Source organism: Bos indicus, chromosome 2 (assembly GCF_029378745.1).
Source record: "Bos indicus isolate NIAB-ARS_2022 breed Sahiwal x Tharparkar chromosome 2, NIAB-ARS_B.indTharparkar_mat_pri_1.0, whole genome shotgun sequence".
Lineage (NCBI taxonomy): Eukaryota > Metazoa > Chordata > Mammalia > Artiodactyla > Bovidae > Bos > Bos indicus.
Window position 1 is genome coordinate 127,855,085 of NC_091761.1, and position 22,467 is coordinate 127,877,551.

Consider the following 22,467-nt stretch of genomic DNA (forward strand, 5'->3'; position numbering starts at 1 on the left):
CCAAGCTGAATATGGAAAAAGGACAGAAGTATTCAACAAAACACAAACTGAAGCCCTAGTATATGCCAAGTTTTGTTCTAAGCATCATTAAATTCACTACTGAATAAAACATAAAAGGTCCCCACTCTCTGAGTTTATACCTGGGAAAATGAAAGTGGTATAGAGAAGCTGATCAACAAAAGACTCTCATGGTGATCCCTTCAGTGGGAGTGTGGAGTCTTAGCCCCTGGACCACCAGGGAGGTCCCTTCAGCTTTTTTTAAGTGGAGGTGTAGGTTATAGGGTATGCGTGCATCCAATTTTAGTAGAAATTGATCAGTTTTCCAAGTTCAGCACAGCAAGCAGCAGGTATGGACGTTCCAGTGACTTCACAACTTCAACATTTGGTATAGTCTCTTTAATTTTAACCCTTTTTGAGGATGACAGATTTGGTTTTAATCTTTTCCTCTTTATTGCCTCTTTGGATATCTGCTTTTTGTAAAGTGCTGTTTGCTCAGTTTTCTCTTGGACTATCTGTTGTACTGACTTGCAGTTTTTTTATATACTGCAGATGCAAATTCTTTGTGCTTCCATGTATTACACATTCCTTCTTGCTTTTCACTTGCTTAATGATGACTTCTGATGAACATAAATCACTAAACCTAATGTAGTCCCATTTATTTTTTTCTTTTATGATCAGTACTTTGTGTTCAGCTTAAGAAACCTTCTGTTCAGTTCAGCTGCTCAGTCGTGTCTCTCTTTACAACCCGATGGGCTGCAGCACACCAGGCCTCTCTGTCCATCACCAACTCCCAGACTTTACTCAAACTCATGTCCATCGAGTTGGTGATGCCATCCAATCATCTTATCCTCTGTCAGCCCCTTCTCCTTCTGGCTTCAGTCTTTCCCGGCATCATGGTCTTTTCCAATGAATCAGTTCTTCGCATCAGGTGGCCAAAGTATTGGAGTTTCAGCTTCAGCATCAGTCCTTCCAATGAATATTCAGGACTGATTTTCTTTAGGATGGACTGATTGGATCTCCCTGCAGTCCAAGGGACTCTCAAGAGTCTTCTCCAACCCCATGGTTCAGATGCATCAATTCCTTGGCACTCAGCTTTCTTTATGGTCTAACTCTCACATCCATACATGACTACTGGAAAAACCATAGCTTTAACTAGACAGACCTTTGTGGGCAAAGTAATGTCTCTGCTTTTTAATATGATGTCTAGGTTGCTCCTAACTTTTCTGCCAAGGAGCGTCTTTTAATTTCATGGCTGCAGTCACCATCTGCAGTGATTTTTGAGCCCCCCAAAATAAAAAAGTCTGTCACTATTTTCATTGTTTCCCCATCCATTTGCCATGAAGTGATGGGACCAGATGCCATGATCTTAGTTTTCTGAGCTTTAAGCCAACTTTTTCACTCTCCTCTTTCACTTTCATCAAGAGGCTGTTCAATTCCTCTTTGCTTTCTGCCATAAGGTAGTGTCATCTGCACATCTGAGGTTATTGATATTTCTCCTGGCAATCTTGATTCCAGCTTGTGCTTCATCCAGCCTGGCATTTTGCATGATGTACTCTGCAAATAAGTTAAATAAGTAGGGTGACAATATACATCCATGACGTACTCCTTTCCCGATTTGGAACCAGTCCATTGTTCCATGTCCAGTTCTAACTGTTGCTTCTTGACCTGCATACAGATTTCTCAGGAGGCAGGTAAGGTGCTCTGGTATTCCCATCTCTTGGGAATTTTCAACAGTTTGTTGTGATCCACACAGTCAAAGGCTTTGGCATAGTCAATAAAGCAGAAGTAGATGTTTTTCTGGAATTCTCTTGCTTTTTCGATGATCCAATGGATGATGGCAATTTGATCTCTGGCTCCTTTGCTTTTTCTAAATCCAGCTTGAATATCTGGAATTTCATAGTTCACATACTGTTGAAGCCTGGCTTGGAGAATTTTGAGCGTTACTTTGCTAGAGTGTGAGATGAGTGCAATTGTGCAGTAGTTTGAGCATTCTTTGGCATTACCCTTCCTTAGGATTGGAATGAAAACTGACCTTTTCCAGTCCTGTGGCCACTGCTGAGTTTTCCAAATTTGCTGGCATATTGAGTGCAGCACTTTCACAACATCATCTTTTAAGATTTGAAATAGCTCAACGGGAATTCCATCACCTCCACTAGCTTTATTTGTAGTGATGCTTCCTAAGGCCCACTTGACTTCACATTCCAAGATGTCTGGCTCTAGGTGAGTGATCATCATGGTTATCTGGGTCATTAAGATATTTCTGTGTATTCTTGCCACCTTTTCTTAATATCTTCTGCTTCTGTTAGGTCCATACCATTTGTCCTTTATTGTGCCCAACTTTGCATGAAATATTCCTTCAGTATCTCTAAATTTTCTTGAAGAGATCTCTAGTCTTTCCCATTCTGTTGTTTTCTCTATTTCTTTGCATTGATCACTGAGGAAGACCTTATCCCTCTTCTTGTTATTCTTTGGAACTTTGCATTCAAATGGGTATATCTTTCCTTTTTTCCTTTGCCTTTCTCTTCTCTTCTTTTCTCAGCTATATGTAAGGCCTCCTCAGACCACCATTTTGCCTTTTTGCATTTCCTTTTCTTGTAGATGGCCTTGATCACTGCCTCCTGTACAGTGTCATGAACCTCTGTCCATAGTTCTTCAGGCACTCTATCAGATCTAATTCCTTGAATCTATTTGTCACTTTGAACTGTGGTGTTGGAGAAGACTCTTGAGAGTCCCTTGGACTGCAAGGAGATCCAACCACTCCATTCTAAAGGAGATCAGTCCTGGGTGTTCTTTGGCAGGAATGATGCTAAAGCTGAAACTCCAGTACTTTGGCCACCTCATGCAAAGAGCTGACTCACTGGAAAAGACTCTGATGCTGGGAGGGATTGGGGGCAGGAGGAGAAGGGGACGACAGAGGATGAGACGGCTGGATGGCATCACCAACTCGATGGACGTGAGTTTGAGTGAACTCCGGGAGCTGGTGATGGACAGGGAGGCCTGGTGTGCTGCAATTCATGGGGTCACAAAGAGTCAGACACGACTGAGCGACTGAACTGAACTGTATAATCAATCATAACGGATTTGATTTAGGTCATACCTGAAAACCACTAGTGGTTTCCCCAACTTTCTTCAATTTAAGTCTCAATTTGGCATTAAGGAGTTCATGATCTGAGCCACAATCAGCTTCTGGTCTTGTTTTTCCTGACTGTATAGACTTCTCCATCTCCAGCTACAAAGAATATAATCAATCTGATTTCGGTATTGACCATCTGGTGATGTGCATGTGTAGAGTCGTCTCTTGTGTTGTTGGAAGAGGGCGCTTGCTATGACTAGTGCGTTCTGTTCGCAAAACTCTGTTAGCCTTTGCCCTGCTTCATTTTGTATTCCAAGGCCAAACTTGCCTGTTACTCCAGAAATCTCTTGACTTCCAACTTTTGCATTCTAGTCCCCTATGATGAAAATGACATCTTTTTTTGGTGTTAGTTCTAGAAGGTCCTCACAGAACCGTTCACCTTCAGTTTCTTCAGCATTACTGGTTGAGGCATAGATTTGGATTACTGTGATATTGAATGGTTTGCCTTGGTTATCTAAAGGCAAATTATGAAGCTATTCTCCATTATCTTCTGGAAGATATTTTACCAAGTATATTTATATCTCTAATCCACTTAGAATTGATTGTGTATAGAGGGATGTTTTTTGACTCTGCATTCTGTTTTTTGTTCTATTTGTCTATCCTTCTGTTAATACCACACTGTTTTAGCTACTGTACCTTTACAACACATCCTGATATCAGGCAGTATAAGTTTTCAAACACATCTTTCTTCAAGATCATCTTGACTATTCCTGGCTCCTTACATTTCCCTCATAAACTGTAGAATTAGCGTGTTAATTTACATGTGTGTAAGCACACGTAGACACACACACAAACTGTTGAACTTCTGAGTGATCTATAGATTCAACACAACTTCAATTTGAGAACTGGCATCTTTATAATTTTGAGTGTCCCAATCTATGAATATCATTTTTTAAAATTTTATTCAATTTTATGAAATTAAAAGAGATTGCTTCTGTTTTCTATGCAGAAGTCTTGTCCATTTTTGTTAAGTTTATTCCTAAATATCTTATATTTTTTATTGTATAAATATTTTTATCACATCTTCTAATGCTTCTTGCTAGCAGGCACAAATAAAACTCATTTTTATAATAGCCTCATATGCAATCACTCTGATAATTCACTTTTTTTTAATTCTTAGGGTATGTCTGTAGATTACTTTGGATTTTCTACATTTTTGATTATATTAAGAATAATGACAAATTTATCCCTTCTTTCACAAGTCTCATATAATGCATTACTTTTTCTTGCCTATTATGCTGGTCAAAACCACCAATACAATGCTAATAGAAGTGGTGACAGTAGCACTGTGTTCTAGTTTTGGTTTGAAGAGGAAATCTTTCACTATTCCTCTATTAAGTATGACTGTTCTGTGGATTCTCTGTCAGATTAGGGAAATTCCTTGCTATATATAGTTTATTTTTTTTAATAAACATTTTAATAGTATTAAATTTTATCAAGTACTTTTTCTGCATCAATTGAAATAATATCATAGTTTTTCTCTTGTATTCTATTATTGTGACAATTTGAATAGATTTTTTTGAATGTCCAATCTTCCATTCCTGAATTAAACTCAACTTGACTATATATATGATCTTTTATCATATTGCTGGATCTGGCATATTTTGTTTTAGCCTTTTATGACTGTTTGAGAGAGACTGGCCTGAAAGACTCCTTCCTTTTGATGTTTTTCTATCGTTTGACCTTAAAAAGCAAGCTCAGACGTATTTCCTCTTTTCTGTTTCCTGGAAGAGTATATGCAAGACTGATGCTACATCTTCCCCAAATACTTAGAAGAGTTCATCAGTGAAGCCATCTTTGTGAGATGGTTTTTAATTATAGATATAAGAGAATTCACATCTTGAATCACTTCTTGTAATAATTTTCTTACATGGTACTCTCTGTAAATTTATGCAAGTGTTTTCAAATTTATAAACATAAACATTTTCATAATATCCTCCCCAAATCATTTAAATGTAAGATCTGTAGTAATTCCCTTTCATTGCTAATAATGGTTATTACCTTCTTTTACTTGATTTTTCCTGTGAAGAATTGATCAATTTTCTTATTATACTTTTCAAAGAACTTTTAGCTTTGCTAATCCTCTCCTAGTTTTCTTCTATTTCATAAAATTCTATTCTTTGAGTATCTCATTCCTTCTACTTTCTTGGGTTTAATTTGTTGATCTAACTAAATCCCTGAGGTGGATACTTTAAGGTTACCAATTTTTAGCTCTTTTTTTCTAATATACGGATTTAGAGCTATAAATTTTCCTCTAAAGAAGCTTTGTGTGTGTATGTGTGTACACTCAGTTTTGTCAGACTCTTTATGGCCCCACACACTGTAGCCTGCCAGGCTCCTCTGTCCATAGAATTTTCCAGACAAGAATACTAGAATGGGTGGTTACTTCCTACTCCAGGGGATCTTCCCAACCCAGGAATTGAACCTGCATCTCTTGTGTCTCCTGCACTGGCAGGTGGATTCTTTACCACTAGCACCACCTGGGAAGCCCAAATGATAGCATGTAAGTTTAGACGTGGTATATTTTCATCATGTTATTCTTCAACCCGTGGGTTATTCAGAAAGACACTGCTTATTTTTCAAACATGTAGAAATTTCCTAGCTGTAGTTTTGCTACCAATATCTAGCTTATTTTCTTTGTGGTTGATATGATGTCAATTTCTTTCGGAAAATTTTTCAGATTTGCTTTATGGTTCAGCTTTATGGGTTTCCCTAGAGGCTCAGAATACCAGACCACCTGACCTGCCTCTTGAGAGATCTGTATACAGGTCAGGAAGGAACAGTTAGAACTGGACAAGGAACAACAGACTGGTTTCAAATCAGGAAAGGAGTAAGTCAAGGCTGTATATTGTCACCCTGTTTATTTAACTTATATGCAGAGTATATCATGAGAAATGCTGGATAAAGCACAAGACGGAATCAAGTTTGCTGGGAGAAATATCAATAACCTTAAATATGCAGATGACACCACCCTTATGGCAGAAAGCGAAGAAGAACTAAAGAGCCTCTTGATTAAAGTGAAAGAGAGTGAAAAAGTTCGCTTAAAGCTCAACATTCAGAAAACTAAGATCATGGCATCTGGTTCGATCACTTCATGGCAAATAGATAGGGAAACAATGAAAACAGTGACAGACTATTTTTCGGGGCTCCAAAATCACTACAGATGGTGACTGCAGCCATGAAATTAAGATGTTGCTCCTTGGCAGAAAAGTTACGACCAACCTAGACAGCATATTAAAAAGCAGAGACATTACTTTGCCAACAAAGGTCCATCGAGTCAAAGCTACGGTTTTTCAGTAGTCAGGTATGGATGTGAGAGTTGGACTGTAAAGAAAGCTGAGCACCCAAGAATTGATGCTTTTGAACTGCAGTGTTGGAGAAGACTCTTGAGACTCCCTTGGACAGCAAGGAGATCCAACCTGTCCATCCTAAAGGAAATCAGTCCTGAGTGTTCATTGGAAGGACTGATGCTGAAGCTGAAACTCCAATACGTTGGCCACCTGATGTGAAGAACTCACTCACTGGAAAAGACCTTGATGCTGGGAAAGATTGAGGTGGGAGAAGAAGGGGGCAACAGAGGATGAGATGGTTGGATGGCATCACCAACTCAATGGACATGAGTTTGAGTAAACTCCAGGAGTTGGTGATGGATAGGGAGGCCTGCATGCTGCAGTTCATGGGGTTGCAGAGTGTCAGACACAACTGAACTGAACTGAACTGAACTGAGTGGCTCAGATAGTAAAGAATCTGTCTGCAGTGTGGGAGACCTGGGTTCAATTCCTGGGTTGGGAAGATCCCCTCGAGAAGGGCATGGCAACCCACTCCAGTATTCTCACCTGGAGAATCCCCATAGACAGAGAAGCCTGGCAGGCTATATAGTCCACGGCGTTGCAAAGAGTCAGACACGACTGGGTGACTAAGCACACACACACACACACATCAGCTTTACAGTCAATTCTGTGTTTCATGTGCATTTGAAACACAAGGGTATATTCTGCAGTTTGGGGGCACTGTGAGATTAAATTTATAACATCAGTGAGATTAAACTTGTTTACTGTCTTATTCAATTCTTCTATATTCTCACTGAATTTTTGTTTTTGGCAGATTCTAACAGTTACTAAAGGAGTCAGTTAAGATCTCCCACCAAGATTGTGGATTAGTTTATTTCTCTTTTAGCTCTGTCAATCTGGTTTATATATTTTGAGGGTGAAAGGGAAAGTCGCTCAGTCATGTCCGACTCTGTGATCCCATGGACTATACAGTCCATGGACTTCTCCAGGCCAGGGTAGTGAATTTATTTATAAATATAAATCTAGAGTTATTTTATTTTCTTGGTAGATTGATCTTTTTAAATCATTCTGAAACGTGTTTCATTATCTCTAGCAATGCTTCTTTCCTCAAAGTCTACTTTGTGCAACGTCTATATAGCTTTACCATCTTTCTTTTGGTTAGTATTTACACTGTTACATTCAACTTTCCTGGGTCTGATGATCTGTCTATCTATCTGTGTGTATTTCAAATGTGTGTGAAGGGGGAGTATTTCTTCTTGTACAAAAACAACTATTTTTAATCCTGTTAGCAAATTTTGTTTTCTACTTGGGAGTATCTGAATCATTTACATCTAAACAAACTTTGGTTTAGAACTGCCATCATACTGTTTTCTATTTGCCTATTCTTGTTCTCTTCTACTTTCTTGCCTTCTTTTGGATTAATTAAAATATATATATTATTATTCATTTCTCCCTCACTCATGTATTACACATTTTTTTGGCTAGAATGTTTCCTTGACTTACTAAAGCTTAATTATAACTTTTACCATTTTCAGGATAATACAAGAGCCCTAGAACACTCTAACTGTATTTAACTGCCTTCCTGTCTCACCTGGGCTTCCTTTGTGGCTCAGCTGGTAAAGAATCCACCTGCAATACAGGATACCTGGGTTCAATCCCTAGGTTGGGAAGATCCCCTGGAGAAGGAAAAGGCTACCCACCCCAATATTCTGGCCTGGAGAATTCCATGGACTATACAGTCCATGGGCTCGCAAAGAGTCAGACACAACTGAGTGACTTCACTTCACTCACATGCTACTATTGGTTTTTCTATTAATTTGACATATATTTTAAATCTCAGAAGTTACTACTGTTCTATACAGACAGTATTCATTTATATTTTGTAATATATTTGTACTACTTTTTGGTTTCTCTTCCTTCCTACATCTCTGGGTATTCATTTGAAATCATTTTCCTTCTGCCTGAAAAGCTACTTTTAGCAGTATTTCATTTAGTATGAGCCTGCTAACATGAATGTTTGGTTTCTGTTTATTTGAAAATGTCTGTTTTGCCTTTACCACTTAAAATTCATAAATAAAAAACAATCATTACTTTCTTATTGTTCAGTTGAAAAACTTGATGAACATATGTTAAGAGAACTGATTCTCAGAGCAGCCACAGGACATAAAGTAGATATTATCCTATCTTACAGATACTGAGATAAAGGAGAAGAGAATTTGCCCTTTCTCAACATCAAAGAAAGGAGACATCTGACATCTTGGAATTTGACTTGTTACAACTCCCTGAATATTATAAAGTGAACTGTAAATTTCAGAGGCTCATAGAGGAGGAAGTAAGAAAAAGCTGACTAGTTAGCAAGTATATGGATCCAGAGGATCTTCCTGACCCAGGAATAGAACCAGGGTCTCCTGCATAGCAAGCAGATTCTTTACCAACTTAGCTATCAGGGAAGCCCTTATATGGCTCCAGGGCTGTAAATATGTGTCAGATCTTGAGGCAAAAATAAAATACTTGGAAGTGCTTGCTTTCACTTTTGAAGATTCAATATGCTTCTGTCAAAAGCACTGAATACAGAATAAATACACATTAGATACAAGGACTTGTTCTTTGATCAGATTACAATGAACAGGATAGTGGCCTACAAGGAAAGATAATAAGGAATTCAAACACTGAAATAATGTCTCAAACGGCACTTGAGTGGCATGACCAGTCTAAGCAAGTTTACGATCTCTGATCTGCTCTAAATAAATCCTTTTCCTGAATTAATTCTCAAAAGTATCCAAAAGAAAAATAAAATATCCTAAATTTACAAGGTCTCTAATGTACAGTGTTTACATTTGTAGCTGTAAGGCACTAAAATTCAGAGGCTAACAGAACATTACAATTGCTGCCCTGTAATTTTGGACTTAGCAAAATACCTGCAATGAAGTCGACTTGCTGTACTCGGCCAGAGTTAGTGATTTTTCATAGTTAAGAATGCTGGAATAAAGGGTGTATTAAAGAAAACAAAGAAGGATGAATTAGTTTGATACAATTTTTATGTAACAATATAAGGAATGGATAAAAATGAAAAATGAGGTAACGAGAACTAAAAAATGAGGTAACAAGAACTAAAGAACATCACTTAATAAACATAATAAAGTTTTGAAGACAAACCATCACAGAGGAATTTGAAGTTGGTTAAGATGAAAATCTCAAGGGTAACCACTAGGAGGCAGTAGCAGGCCATCAGAAAGTAATTCCTTTCGTGCTGCTGTATGGCGAAACAATACAATATTGTAAAGTAATAGAAAGTAGCTCCTTTCATGTTGCTGTATGGCAACACCAATACAATATTGTAAAGTGATTAGCCTCCAATTAAAATCAATAAATTTATATTAAAAAAAAGAAAGTAACTCCTTTTTTAAGCTCCTTGTCTTTTGTAACTAATAACAAGCACTATTATTCTCTAATACCCCTACTGTATTAATGCTGTATCTCTAAGAAGGTATTTCAAAAGTTCTCAAAAAAAAATTACGAAGTGCAACAGAGGCTATACAAACCATTTTTAAATTTAATTGTGAAAAATAAAAATATTAACAAACACTCTCACAAACACACAAACACACCAGGATCAGAAGTGTGGGGATATGAATACCTTCACGGTGGGATGATAAACTGGTATAGTCTATGGAGAACAAAATCTTTTGACCTATTTGAAATCTAGCACAAGGACATCAGAGGCAGCACAGTTTGTCATAATGAAAAAACTTGAGGCACTCTAAATGTCAGTAGTGAAATAGTTAACCAAAAATATCCATATTATGGAATATTAAGCAGCATTTCTTAAAGTGAGGGAGATCTACACTTTGAAATGGAAGTATTTCTACCATATAATACATGATAAAGACAACTGCTGTGTGTGTACACACACACACATACACACACAAATACACATTTAAGTACAATATGTGTGCACAGAAAAAAGAAGGAGACATCCTAACTGTTGGGGAACAGGTTATATGATTGACTCAAAAAGGACACTGAAGTTTTATTAATTTCTGTACTATTTTAACTTCTTCAATAAGCATGAATTACTCTATGAATTGTGTAATTTGAATGAGTAAGAACAAGGCAGAAGGCATTAACTATAACAAGACAATTTCTGTTACAGAAAAAGAATATAATTTATAGTGAAGAAAAAAATTATGTGCACTTACATCAATAAAACTATTTTAAAGCTACTGCTAGTTTTAATAAAGAGGTAATCTTACACAAGCAATTTTTAAAGATCTGGTAACATGTTGGCAGAAAACAGAGAGAGGTATTAGGTACTTAAAAACGATTAAATACCCAATACAGTTTCACTGCTACAATGATGAACAATCATCCTCTATTTCACACACTTTTTGGCGGAGGGCAGGCAGCACAAGAGAGGAGGTAAACAGGGAGGGAGAATAAACTTTGAATAAAAAGGAACTAATCAGAACCTAAAGATTCCTTGCCTCCATCTAAAAATGGGAATTGAGACATTATGGAATATGCCTCTGAGGATATAATGGCAGATTCATCATTGCTAAATTCACTGACCTCTTAAGAATATTATAAACATCAACAGACTAACAAATTATCTATGGGTTACATTTGGGAGCTTAATAAATTATATAAATTAAGGGCATCACAGAATTGGAAAAAAAAAGTGTGAGATCTGGGACAGGTCATACCTAACCCATCCCATAAAAGTAATTACCCATTAATTTCTCCTTTAATGTTTCAAAAGAAAACACAGTTACTCTCGGTCACCTTTACATGTTACTAAAGAATTATATGTTTTATCTATCTATGTTTCCTTTATTTTATTCTCTAAATCTTTTTTATTTACTCTGTACCCTGATATAAGCATTGGCCCTTTTGTTTCACTAGCCCAACTGCTAAAGTATCCAAACATCTAATCCCTTACATAGATAGAAGTAGGTCCTAAAAGGCCTTAAAACTGTCCAAACACACTGAATTTTGTGAAATATTTAATAGGTTTTAAAAACCAATCAAAGACTTGCCTACTTTAATTTACCATGTAAAATAAAAAATCTATCAATGTGTATGTAGGCTGTTTATTATTTGGAGGAATAAGGAGGTAGATCATTAAGGCTTATTTAAGGTATTTAATTGTACTAAACAGACAGATAAAAGACCTGCAACAAACATACACAAGGGAGACCCAGTAAGCTCCAAAGTGATTTGGAATACTGTTTTCTAAAGTCTCATGGCAGTGTGGGGGGAAGTTGCTTGGCAACTGGAATTCTTATTTACCAATAGGTAATTTAATATAAAAAGCCTTCTAAGTTATGCACGGTATAATCCACTATGTTGTTTGTTCTTATTGGTTACAGCATTCAAAGGACAGTAAATGTAGGTGGCTACTTAAGACAGGAACAAATTGATAGGAAAAAATAGAATACAAAGTTATACTTAAGTGAGTCACTTTCTCCCCTCGTCTCCTCCCCCATTCCCAGCCCTCAAAGCAATTTTTTTTTTAAAGCAGACACATTTTATTTCCCTCTCCTCTTTACCAAGCATCAAAAGAAATTTCAACCACCCTCTAGTTTCCAAGAACCACACTGAGAAATAAAAACATTATGACTTTAAGAGAGTTCATAGAACAAGTTCATAGAAGATGTTCAGCAAGAACATCTGGGTGTACAGAGAACAGTCACCTGCAGGAAGGAAGGTAGAACAGAGGAGAGATACTGTCTCTGGATAGGAGGGGCCCCAGTGAACTGTTTACTGAGTGTATAAAAGACTCATGCAGAACCATTAGTCAAAAAAAAAAAGACAATTACTAAGGAAAATTGCTCCCTAGCTACGGCAGCTACTCAAACACATTTAATAGATGTAAGACAGGCCTGAGCACTAAAGTTTTTCCTTTCCCTATAGAAACACGATTTCATGCAGTGAATATCATTCCAGAAACCACTGAAATTCAATACTAAATTGTGAAATGCTGCAATTTAAAAATTTAATAGTAATTTTTAAAAGCCTGAATAGCTTGGCAATCTACCCACCGAAATAACAGAAGGAAATCGGCAAATGTGTCAACTTTTTAAAAGATGTTTATTCTTGCTCAACTGGCACTGATATTTTTTCCCTTTGGTATTCTTGCTCATTTGGGGCCATAAACTCCACCCAAAGAACCCCACCGAAGCTACCAAACAGTCTAAAATTATGATGGATTATATATAGTGTCTTTAGGAATTGGCGCTTTGGTAATTACTGTTACTTTTAATTAAACACTAATGCTCTCTCTATATAGTTTTTGGCAGAAAGAACAATGCTTAACATCCCAAAGAAAAGGCGAAGTGACTGAACGGTGTTGTTAGGACAAGGTTCATTCAATGGGACCTCTTTTAAAGAGACTTTCCTTTTACTATATGTAAGTTTGCTAAATGAAATAAGACAGTGTCCTTTAATAAATAAAAGAAGGAGGTAGCATCTGCACTACACAAACCATTCTCACCAGGAAAATAGGACTTGAAGTGAAAACCTTAGTTTTAGCATACAGAGACCTTTGCAAGGCTGGTGTGTCCAAATGCTCTCTTAGAGGAACTCCAAAAACTCCAATTAACCATAAGGGTAATTAGCACAAAAATCCACCCAGGCTGACTTTAGGTTCCTGGCACCCAACAATAGTTTAAATTAAGCTATATCAATCTATTCCAACCACTACAACCACCCAATCCATTGTTTCTGAGACACTGTAATTTTCTGTATAGCTCCCTTCATGGTAACTTCTCAGAAGAATATAAGAACAAATCCATTCAATAAATATTTAATCACACACCCACTTTATGCTAGGCACAGTTAATCAAAAAGAAACAGAAAAAGAACAATTTAAGGACTTACTCTGGTTTATCATCAAATCTCTGATCAACTCTGAAAGCTAGTTTTTAATACTTTAAGGAATGGCCTCCAAAGTAATCATTTATAATCACTGTCATAATAGGGTTTTCTGATCTTTGTTCCTGTTTTTGTTTTGTTTTGTTTTGGAGGTTTTTTGGGGTGTAGGTAGGAGGGACTGGTTCTACATTGCTAATTCAACCACTTGTTTTTTTTTTTTTTTTTTTACCTTCATTAGCCTCTGGCCTGGAATTCTTGATATATGCAGAGAATTTGGCAAAGATGTCCATTCCAGCAGTATTTGATTCTGGGTGTTTTGGTGAAAGCTTTAAGTACCTAAATGAAAAATGTAATAATGGATTATACAGCCTCTAAAGATATATTAGCATAAATCCTCTCAATCAAACCATTGTGCTAGCAGTTACTAGACATCTTTTAACAGTTATTACCCTAAGAAATGCCATCACCAGTTTTCCACAGTACTTTTAAGATGTACTTTTCCTTAGGAAACAAAGTTCTGCACAGTGCTTTTGTTCATGTATTAATATTCTTGGCATCCAAAGGGCATCCGCACCCCATCTCCATTTTATAAATTAAAATTCTGGGAAAACAATCTACTTGTTCAGAGAGTGGTGCCAAGTCAATGGGCGTCTTAGTAAGAGAACTCTAGAGCAGAGCTGTCCAAGAGAACGTTCTGTGCAGACAGAAATATTATATATCAGAATTGTCCAATATGGTAGCCATTAGTGACTTGTGGCTATCCAAATAGGAATCTAAATTAATCATAATAAAGTTAAAACTCATTTCCTCAGTTGCACTAGCCACATTTCAACTGCAGAGCTTTCTCAGATAGGAATGCCAAACAGACATCTTTGGTATGCCATGCACTGAGCCAGCCGTGTACAACAGTGCCACAGAACCCTGGCAGTAGGAAAAGAATCTAGACTGGCCAAATTTAGGTCAAGGACAAAAACAGCAGGAGGCTGATCATTCACTTTAGCCCTACATTCAGGATTTTCCAAAACTTCCCATATATGAAATACTGTAAGGGTAACACTGAGCAACAGAAAACTAAGACAGAAGAATTTTTCTAACAAGTGCTCTGTTGTGTTATTACAAAGTCTTTCTACTTTGAGAAGAGACATTTCATGACACAACAACTTTTTTAAAAAGACACACACGTGTATTTTATATACTTAAATTTCAAATACATATACTTAATTTTTATTTCTTCCTTAAATTGGAAAATATACATGAAAAAGCCTAATTCTTTACTTTTCCCTTCAGTAGAGTTTGCAGCAACTCATCAGAACTAGAGAAATTCAGACTCTTAGCACCACTTTAGGAAAGACTGTTCTATTCTTAAAAGCCCTGCAACACTTCCCTGGAAAATGGACTGGGGCAGTAAAACTACAGAAAAAAAATCTTACATTGAACTAGTTATTCAGATTTATTCATACATTTTAAGATGCTTTCTTACCACTTGTCTTTAAATTGAAAACAAAAAATTTTTAGGAAAAAAATTTAGTCCAGTTGCAAGTTGTAGTTTCAGGCTAGTTTTTATAGTCATATTTTTTATGTTTACCATTTTAAATTCAAGAAAAGATATCTTCTAAATTAGACATAGTACTATACTGGGAAGGAGAATATAAAATATCTATTGAATACCTATATGCTCAAGTTATTTCCTTTTTAATATCTATTTTTAAGCTTGAAAGGTTCTTTATAATTAGAAGTTAAATTAACTACATAATGAGCTTTTCAGTGAATGATTACAGTAAATAAATTTCACCTGAGTGTATGTAATGTATATTATATGTGTGTGTGATGTGTGTGTTTATATATAAATATACATGTATAACATGTTTTTTTTCCTGTTAACTACAGAAAACTTTATCATCTCTCTCTCTTTTTTTATTCCCCTCTGCCTGAGCTGAAACAGTTAATTCCAGCTTCAACATCCCTGGATTTCCCTTGACTATGAAAATAACCAGCCTGTAGTTTAAATAGTTCCACCACTTTTAATACAGTACCTTCATTGACTCATTCCAAAGAAAATATAGTGCAAGGAACAAAAGCGCCTCTTCAGTACACCTATGTCTTCCTCTAGCCAAGTTTCCAAATTTACTCTTCTTTTCCCCAACCAATATTTAAGAGTACCTACTTTTTCTAATGAAGTAAACTTCATAATTCTCAAAGTAACTTATAGGGAAGTAGATTTGAATTATAGATTATTTATATATTCATTTTATGCATATATTTATTTATTCTAATAATTAGGTACCTACTATGTGTCAGAAGTTGTACTAGGGTTATAAAGACGAACACACAGAATCATACTTACCAGAGACCTATTTTAATGAGCAGGTAAAAATGTAGGACTTGCAATCAGCATATCCTTTATTACATGGAAACATATACTATTACAACTCTTTAAAAAAAACAAAACACTACTGTTCTCTAAAACAGGTTAAACATGCCCTATTCTTCTCCAAGACAAACCATTAAATTTGTAGTATTAATTTAATGCATATAATACTATAGGCACACCGCGAGTGTACACCGAGTACACCGAGACTACTCAACCTCAATCTCTCATTTTGCTGAAAGGAAATTATATTTCGGAAAACTTACATAGTTACCCTCAAATCACTGGACTAATTAAAAGTATCATCAAACTCACATCTCCTGTCCCCAAGTCCAGTGCTGTTGTTTTTGTATTATTACAGATCAAGTTCAAAAAGATAAATCAAATACTAAACCATTAGGCCCAAAATCAGTTGTCAACTTTTTTGCATTTCCCCCAAACACTGGATTTTAATAATTCATTAGTAGTAGTACTGGCAAACTGCTTGACTAAGCAATACTTTTCAACTATTATGAACATTTACTTTAACATTTAATAAAACAAAAGTAAATGATTAATAAAAGGCTATGTGTCAACCACAGAACAGACATGCACATCCAGGGCATTGAGACTTTAAGATCAGTCCTTTATTACATCCTATATCACATCACTGACTAGTATTTATGGCAGACTAGCTAAGAGTATTTCCATCCTTTAAGAAAAATCTCAGACATTTTCTCCTTTCTTGTGTTAATATGAGAATAAAGTGTGGTTATACAAGTCTATTAAATAACTCCTGTAAATTCAAGTTTCATTGTTATTTCTCTTAAAAAAAGAAAGAAAGAAAGAAAAAAGGCTTAACAACAGTTTATAGAACTTTTCTCCAAAATTATCTAGCTTCCTCTATCCTCCTCTCCTTTTATCACAGTAAGTGGGCCAAGTATACAAGCCTGCTTCAGTTAAAAATCCAAATTTCAAAGTTTTTAAAAAGCTTTTGGTGGGGGTCGGGGTAGGGGGTGGCAAAGTAGTTCCTTCTTTCAAGCAAGGGGGAAACTGAAAAAAAACACCCCAGAAGAGAAGACAGTTTCTCCATTAAAACCTATAGTTACCTAGACTAGCAAAAACTCCTTGATTTTAGCTTTTCATTAGTCTCTAAATTCTAAACAACTCTAGAATAGCTTGCATTTGTCACGATTAAATCAGAAATGTTCACATAAAACCCCCTCTGTTCTCAGTTTCATCAAATGCCAAAAACATGTTATTAGAAATGCTGGATTCTAGTTCACCAGCTTACACAACTCTTCTGCCTTTTTTCTCCTCCTCCTACCTGGAAACAAGCAGGCTTACAATCAGTGTAAATAGGATCAGCTAAGGACCTGAAGACCTCATCCTAGAGAAAAGGCTGATCCCTGACTGCCCTAGAACAGAGGAAAGGGAAAAGAATGCATGTGATGATCCCAGAAACACTTCCTTCTCTCTCTCTCATCCTCTAGAAGCAAGTCTGCGTGACAGAAAATATGCTGTTTGATCAGCATTTCACATTATGGGTTACAGAACCCACTAAGGGCAAAGTACTCTCAATCCAAACATGCTGCTGCTGCTGCTGCGTCGCTTCAGTCGTGTCCAACTCTGTGCAACCCCAAAGACGGCAGCCCACCAGGCTCTCCCATCCCTGGCATTCTCCAGGCAAGAACACTGGAGTGGGTTGCCATTTCCTTCTCCAATGCATGACAGTGAAAAGTGAAAGTAAAGTCGCTCAGTCATGTCCAACTCTTAGCGACCCCATGGAGTGCAGCCCACCAAGCTCCTCCGTCCATGGGATAGTCCAGGCAAGAGTACTGGAGTGGGGTGCCATTGCCTTCTCCGAAACATGCTGCTCCCATGCATATAAACAAAAACTCATCAGAAGTTAAACCTCCCCTACTTTTTAAACAGGGTTCACTAAATTAAGCTGGACAACCACTTTCAGTCCCACTTGGTCATCACAGTAAAACAAACTCCCTTCGCTTTCTATTCTGCCCTTCCTCTAAACTTGAGCTAGCCTTCAATTTTGTACTCACTAAAGCACAATTCCAATTAAAGACTCAACATTTTACCTTTAACAAAAGTCAAACTCAACCAAATGAAAAATAGGAGAGGAAACAGGTTTTTGAAGGCATATAGATCTAGCTTTGAAAGGAAGTATGCCAACTCTGCCCAGGTGGCGCTGGTGGTAAAGAACCCGCCAGTCAATGCAGGAGACATAAGAAAAGCACGTCCAATCCCTGGGTCGGGAAGATCCCCCGGAGGAGGGCATGGCAACCCACTCCAGTATTCCTGCCTGGAGAATTCCCATGTTCAAAGGAGACTGGCAGGCTACAGTTCATGGGGTCACACAAAGTCAGACACAACTGAAGCGACTTAGCACACAGCATGCACATGCCAACTCTGCCACCATTAACTGTGAAACCTTGCACGAATTATTTTGATTATTCATCTTCAGTTTTTCCATAAAGTCTTGGAGAGGATTGAGATACTCCACAAAATACTCCGCAATGCACAGTGCATGGCACACTATTAGCACTTGAATGTTAGTTAATAACAGCAGAGGCATTAGTAACATCAAAAATACTCCCTTCTATTTAAAGTAAAATTTTTAACTTTATTTAGAAACTCTCTTCAGAATATAAAGTCAAAGTTGTTAGTCAATCAGTTTTGCAATCCCATGGACTTCAGCCTGTCAGTCTCCTCTGTCCATGGAATTCTCCAGGCAAGAATACTGGAGTGGGTTGCCATTCCCTGCTCCAGGTGATCTTCCCTACCCAGGGGTTGAATCCAGGTCTCCCGCATTGCAGGCAGATTCTTTAACCATCTGAGCCATCAGAAACATCAACATAAAAACAAGGAAAATTAACCACAGAGAGAATTTAGCAGATTATGAACCCTTAATAACAGAAAGATTTCCCAATTTTTAAATTATTTAGATGAAAAGATCATCTCTGGTTAGAGTATCTTTTTAAATATGCCCAAATGAAATGAAGCTAAATTTTCTATATATGAAAAGCAAAGTGAAGAAATTCCCTGGTGGTCCAATGCTTAGGACTCTGCTGTCACTGCTGAGCACCTAGATTCAACCCCTGGTTGGGGAATTAAAATCCCACAAGCCACAAAATGTGGCCAAAAAAAAAAAGTGAAAATGTTTATTTTCAAAGTCCAAATCAAATTAAAAATGCTATAATGTCTTAGTCCTAGATGCCAAAAAATTAGAATACTTTAATATTAGCTCCATTAATATTTATTATGGAGCTAACATTATTTATTAATAACTTTAATATTATTAATATTTATTCCCTCTTAGAAAAAATAAGAATAATGAAATTTGTTGTTGTTATTGCTGATATTGTTGAAGAAGAAGGTTAGGAGAGAATATGTAAAAATGCCCCCATTTTACTGAAATGGTATATAATGTTATCAAATACTGACTTCAAAAATGTAAATATCCTTGGAAGGATTTACACCATAAACATTTCAGACTATGATTTGAAACAACATACAATTTCCCTCCCAGAAAACGAATGTCATTCAAACTGTTTCTCTATTTATAATTTAATGTTGATACAATAATCTACAGTTATGAGAGAAAGACTACTTTCATTAGCGTCTGAGGATAAACTAGTGAATATGGAACTTTCCTCACAGCTGACAGACTTTAAAAATGAAAAGGGTAAGATACACATATACAAAAAAAATAAAAAGAGATCTGGCAGGTTCTATGTTCTCTCAAAAGTTATTTCCACTAAGTTGAATGAATGTCCACAATAGTTCATTACTGATGTATATAAAGCTTCCGTTTTTATTTTATAAAGATCTGAGTTTCAGTTTATCAGTATTGTAACTATATACATGGTCTGGAGGAAAAGTCAAACACAGTTTTATAGATATTTGTCTACAGAAACTTTACTAGGGATGGAAGGTAGGTTAGGACTCTTGGAAAGTAGAGATAAAAGAAGTTTGAGGTTCTCAGAAAGACAGGAAGGCAGAGGACAAACATTAGAACACAGGATTAAGAAAGTGAAATTTTAAGCTTAGTATAAGACTGCTGAATAGAGGGCAATTCTGTTCCCAATTGAAGATGAACTAGTTGCAGACAGGGGTCTCATTACTCACATACCTCCTGGCAGCTTTCCTGCCTACCATCTTCAACCCAGCCACATCCTTAGGTCCTCCAAAGAAAGTTTATTCAAAATTATTTTTCTGCTTGGAATGTCTGTCATCTTCTCATTCACCTGCTGAATGCCAATCTTTTTTTTTTCAATTACAGCTTAATTCAAATGTTATCTCTTTCTCTAAAGCCTTTCCTGATTCCACTCACCTTCCCATAGCACCACTATCTGTCCATATTCAACTGCACCTCTGGAGAGCAGGAACTATCTCATATTGTATCCATAGAGCTTTGTTGCCCAGTAACTGTTTGAAGAATAAACCAATGAATGAAGGAAGGAATACTGAGTAACTATTATTTTAGAACTCTCTAACTCAATAATCCCATTCCAAGGAAATTTAACTGTATGTGTGGAGAGTAAAGACAACTAACAAGAAAAGGCTTGGGCCCAAAAAAAAAGAAACCTGGTTTTCAGGATAATCAAACTGGAAAAGCCTAAAAGAAATCAATGAAGCTTTGAATCTATGCCAAGATTACACTATGATGCAAACCTGCATAGTTGCAATTTAGGTAACCATCATTACAGTACATTTATTTCTCAACTACATTTCACATTATAGGCAACAGTTGAGTACTTTAAAATCATTAACCACGCGAGCTAATATGCAGGACCAGGGGATCTAGAACACCTCTAAGAAATATATATATAAAAACGGAATCCCAGGGACACAGTCTAAAAAGTTAATGCCCTTGGGTAGTAGCTTCAGAAAATTACCTTTAAAATAACCTGATAGGAAATCTCCCAGCAACCTGTACCTCACTCCTGCTTAGACATTCTGGCTGGGTTCAACGTGAGTATGTCTTTCCCCATCTCTTCTTATCCTTAAACTTCACTCTCGTTTTGGGACCTCAAATAATCAGTCTTTCCTGACCTATCTCACATATCCCAAACCTACTTTCACCAGGTATTCACCAGCTTAATCCGATTCCTACCTCTCTTAGTATGGCTTACGGGCCTAGCCAGCAGCCAGTTCTGACATCTGTGTAGCTTTAAAATGAATGAAGAGAAGTCCTAGTCATTCCAACTTAATTCAGGGACAATTTAACTTAAGTACAATCAAGAGAAATGTCTCTAAGGGCCAGACAAAACAAAGCTTTAAAAAGACGGCAATATTTCCAGGCATATTTTCTTGGATACTCACTTGGGGGGGCATAAGACTTCTTCAAGAAATTCTTCAATCTTATTTACATCCGTTTTGACCTCATTGTTGAAAGTTATAAATGGTGGGTGGGTCCCCGGAGCCAAGTTCTGCAGGTCTGCAGGCTTCCTGTTAGGCAAAACAGTGGTCAAAATCAGGTCATTTTTAACTCTAACTAAAGAAGGCAACAAGACTTTACATTCTCAGAGTGATTCTAAATTTTAAAGTATATAAAAATGAATAAGAAAAAATATACTTTTTCCACTAAGTATAATAGCCACAACAGTATTCTAGTAAGAGGCAAACCTCCACAAAGCATGTAATTTATGATAAGAAAATTTTAAATCTTTGATTTTAATTACAAAGTTCTTCATTCATGTTCCAAATTTAACTGAGGTATTTATTAGAAATGGAGATAGAATGAGGGGAAGAAGACTTGGGAAAGTCAGTCTCTAGTCTAAACCCTGGCACCAACTCACTGTGTAAAGTTGGACAAACTATAACTTTTCTACTTCTCAAGGCCTTTTATTTTTTAAATAAGGGAGAGGAGTAGCTGATTCCCACAGTCCTTTTCCATAACATTTCAGGTGTTCCATAAGTTCAGGTGTTATTTCCTTTCCATTTTCCAAGTCCAGACTTGATTGGAAAAAAATCACAAGATTTGACTAGTATTAAAATACTTTAATATATAAAAGACAGCACAAACAAAGATAAAAGGCAACACAGAATGGACAAAATGTGACAGTAATTAAGAAGGACTTTGTCCAAATTAAAAAATTCTAATAGGTATAGGTCAAAATAAATTGGTAAGCAACAGGTAAGTGAACACATGGAAAAATGTCCGTAAATAAAATTATACAAGAAATTCAAAATTAAATAATGAAGACATTTTCCTGTTAATTAGGAAAAACTGAAAATACACAGAACACTAATAAGAATGGTAAAACTGGTATGCTGCTGCTGCTAAGTCGCTTCAGTCCTGTCCAACTCTGTGTGACCCCATAGATGGCAGCCACCAGGCTCCCCTGTCCCTGGGATTCTCCAGGCAAGAACACCAGAGTGGGTTGCCATTTCCTTCTCCAATGCATGAAAGTGAAATGTGAAAGTGAAGTCGCTCAGTCATGTCCGACTCTTTGCGACCCCATGTACTGTAGCCCACCAGGCTCCTCCACCCATGGGATTTTCCAGGCAAGAGTAGTGGAGTGGGGTGCCACTGCTGCCCTATTAAAAAGCAAAATGCCTCACCTAAGCCCAATGAATCCTAGAATCAATAACATGACCAGATATGGTATGCATCCTAAGGATAAAACATGAAGCATACATCACCACCTAACAACCATTCTTACCAAATCAAGCCTCCTAGGGCAGCTGTCTCTCAATCTGCAATCTAGGGAACCAGGTAAGGTGAAGTCGCTCAGCCATGTTCAACTCTTTGCGACCGCACATACTGTAGCTTAACCAAGCTCCTCCGTCCATGGGATTTT

At 36.8% G+C, this 22,467-nt stretch overlaps 1 protein-coding gene across 1 annotated transcript in view; it reads right to left on the reverse strand.

Annotated features, from left to right (window-relative positions):
* Positions 1-22,467, reverse strand: part of CLIC4 (chloride intracellular channel 4) — a 76,882-nt gene that overhangs the window by 6,582 nt on the left and 47,833 nt on the right. The window contains exons 3-4 of the mRNA XM_070776367.1: positions 20,987-21,112; positions 13,526-13,632 (exon numbers count right to left, since the gene is read on the reverse strand). Coding sequence (XP_070632468.1) covers positions 13,526-13,632; positions 20,987-21,112 — 233 coding nt within the window. The remainder of the gene's footprint in view (positions 1-13,525; positions 13,633-20,986; positions 21,113-22,467) is intronic.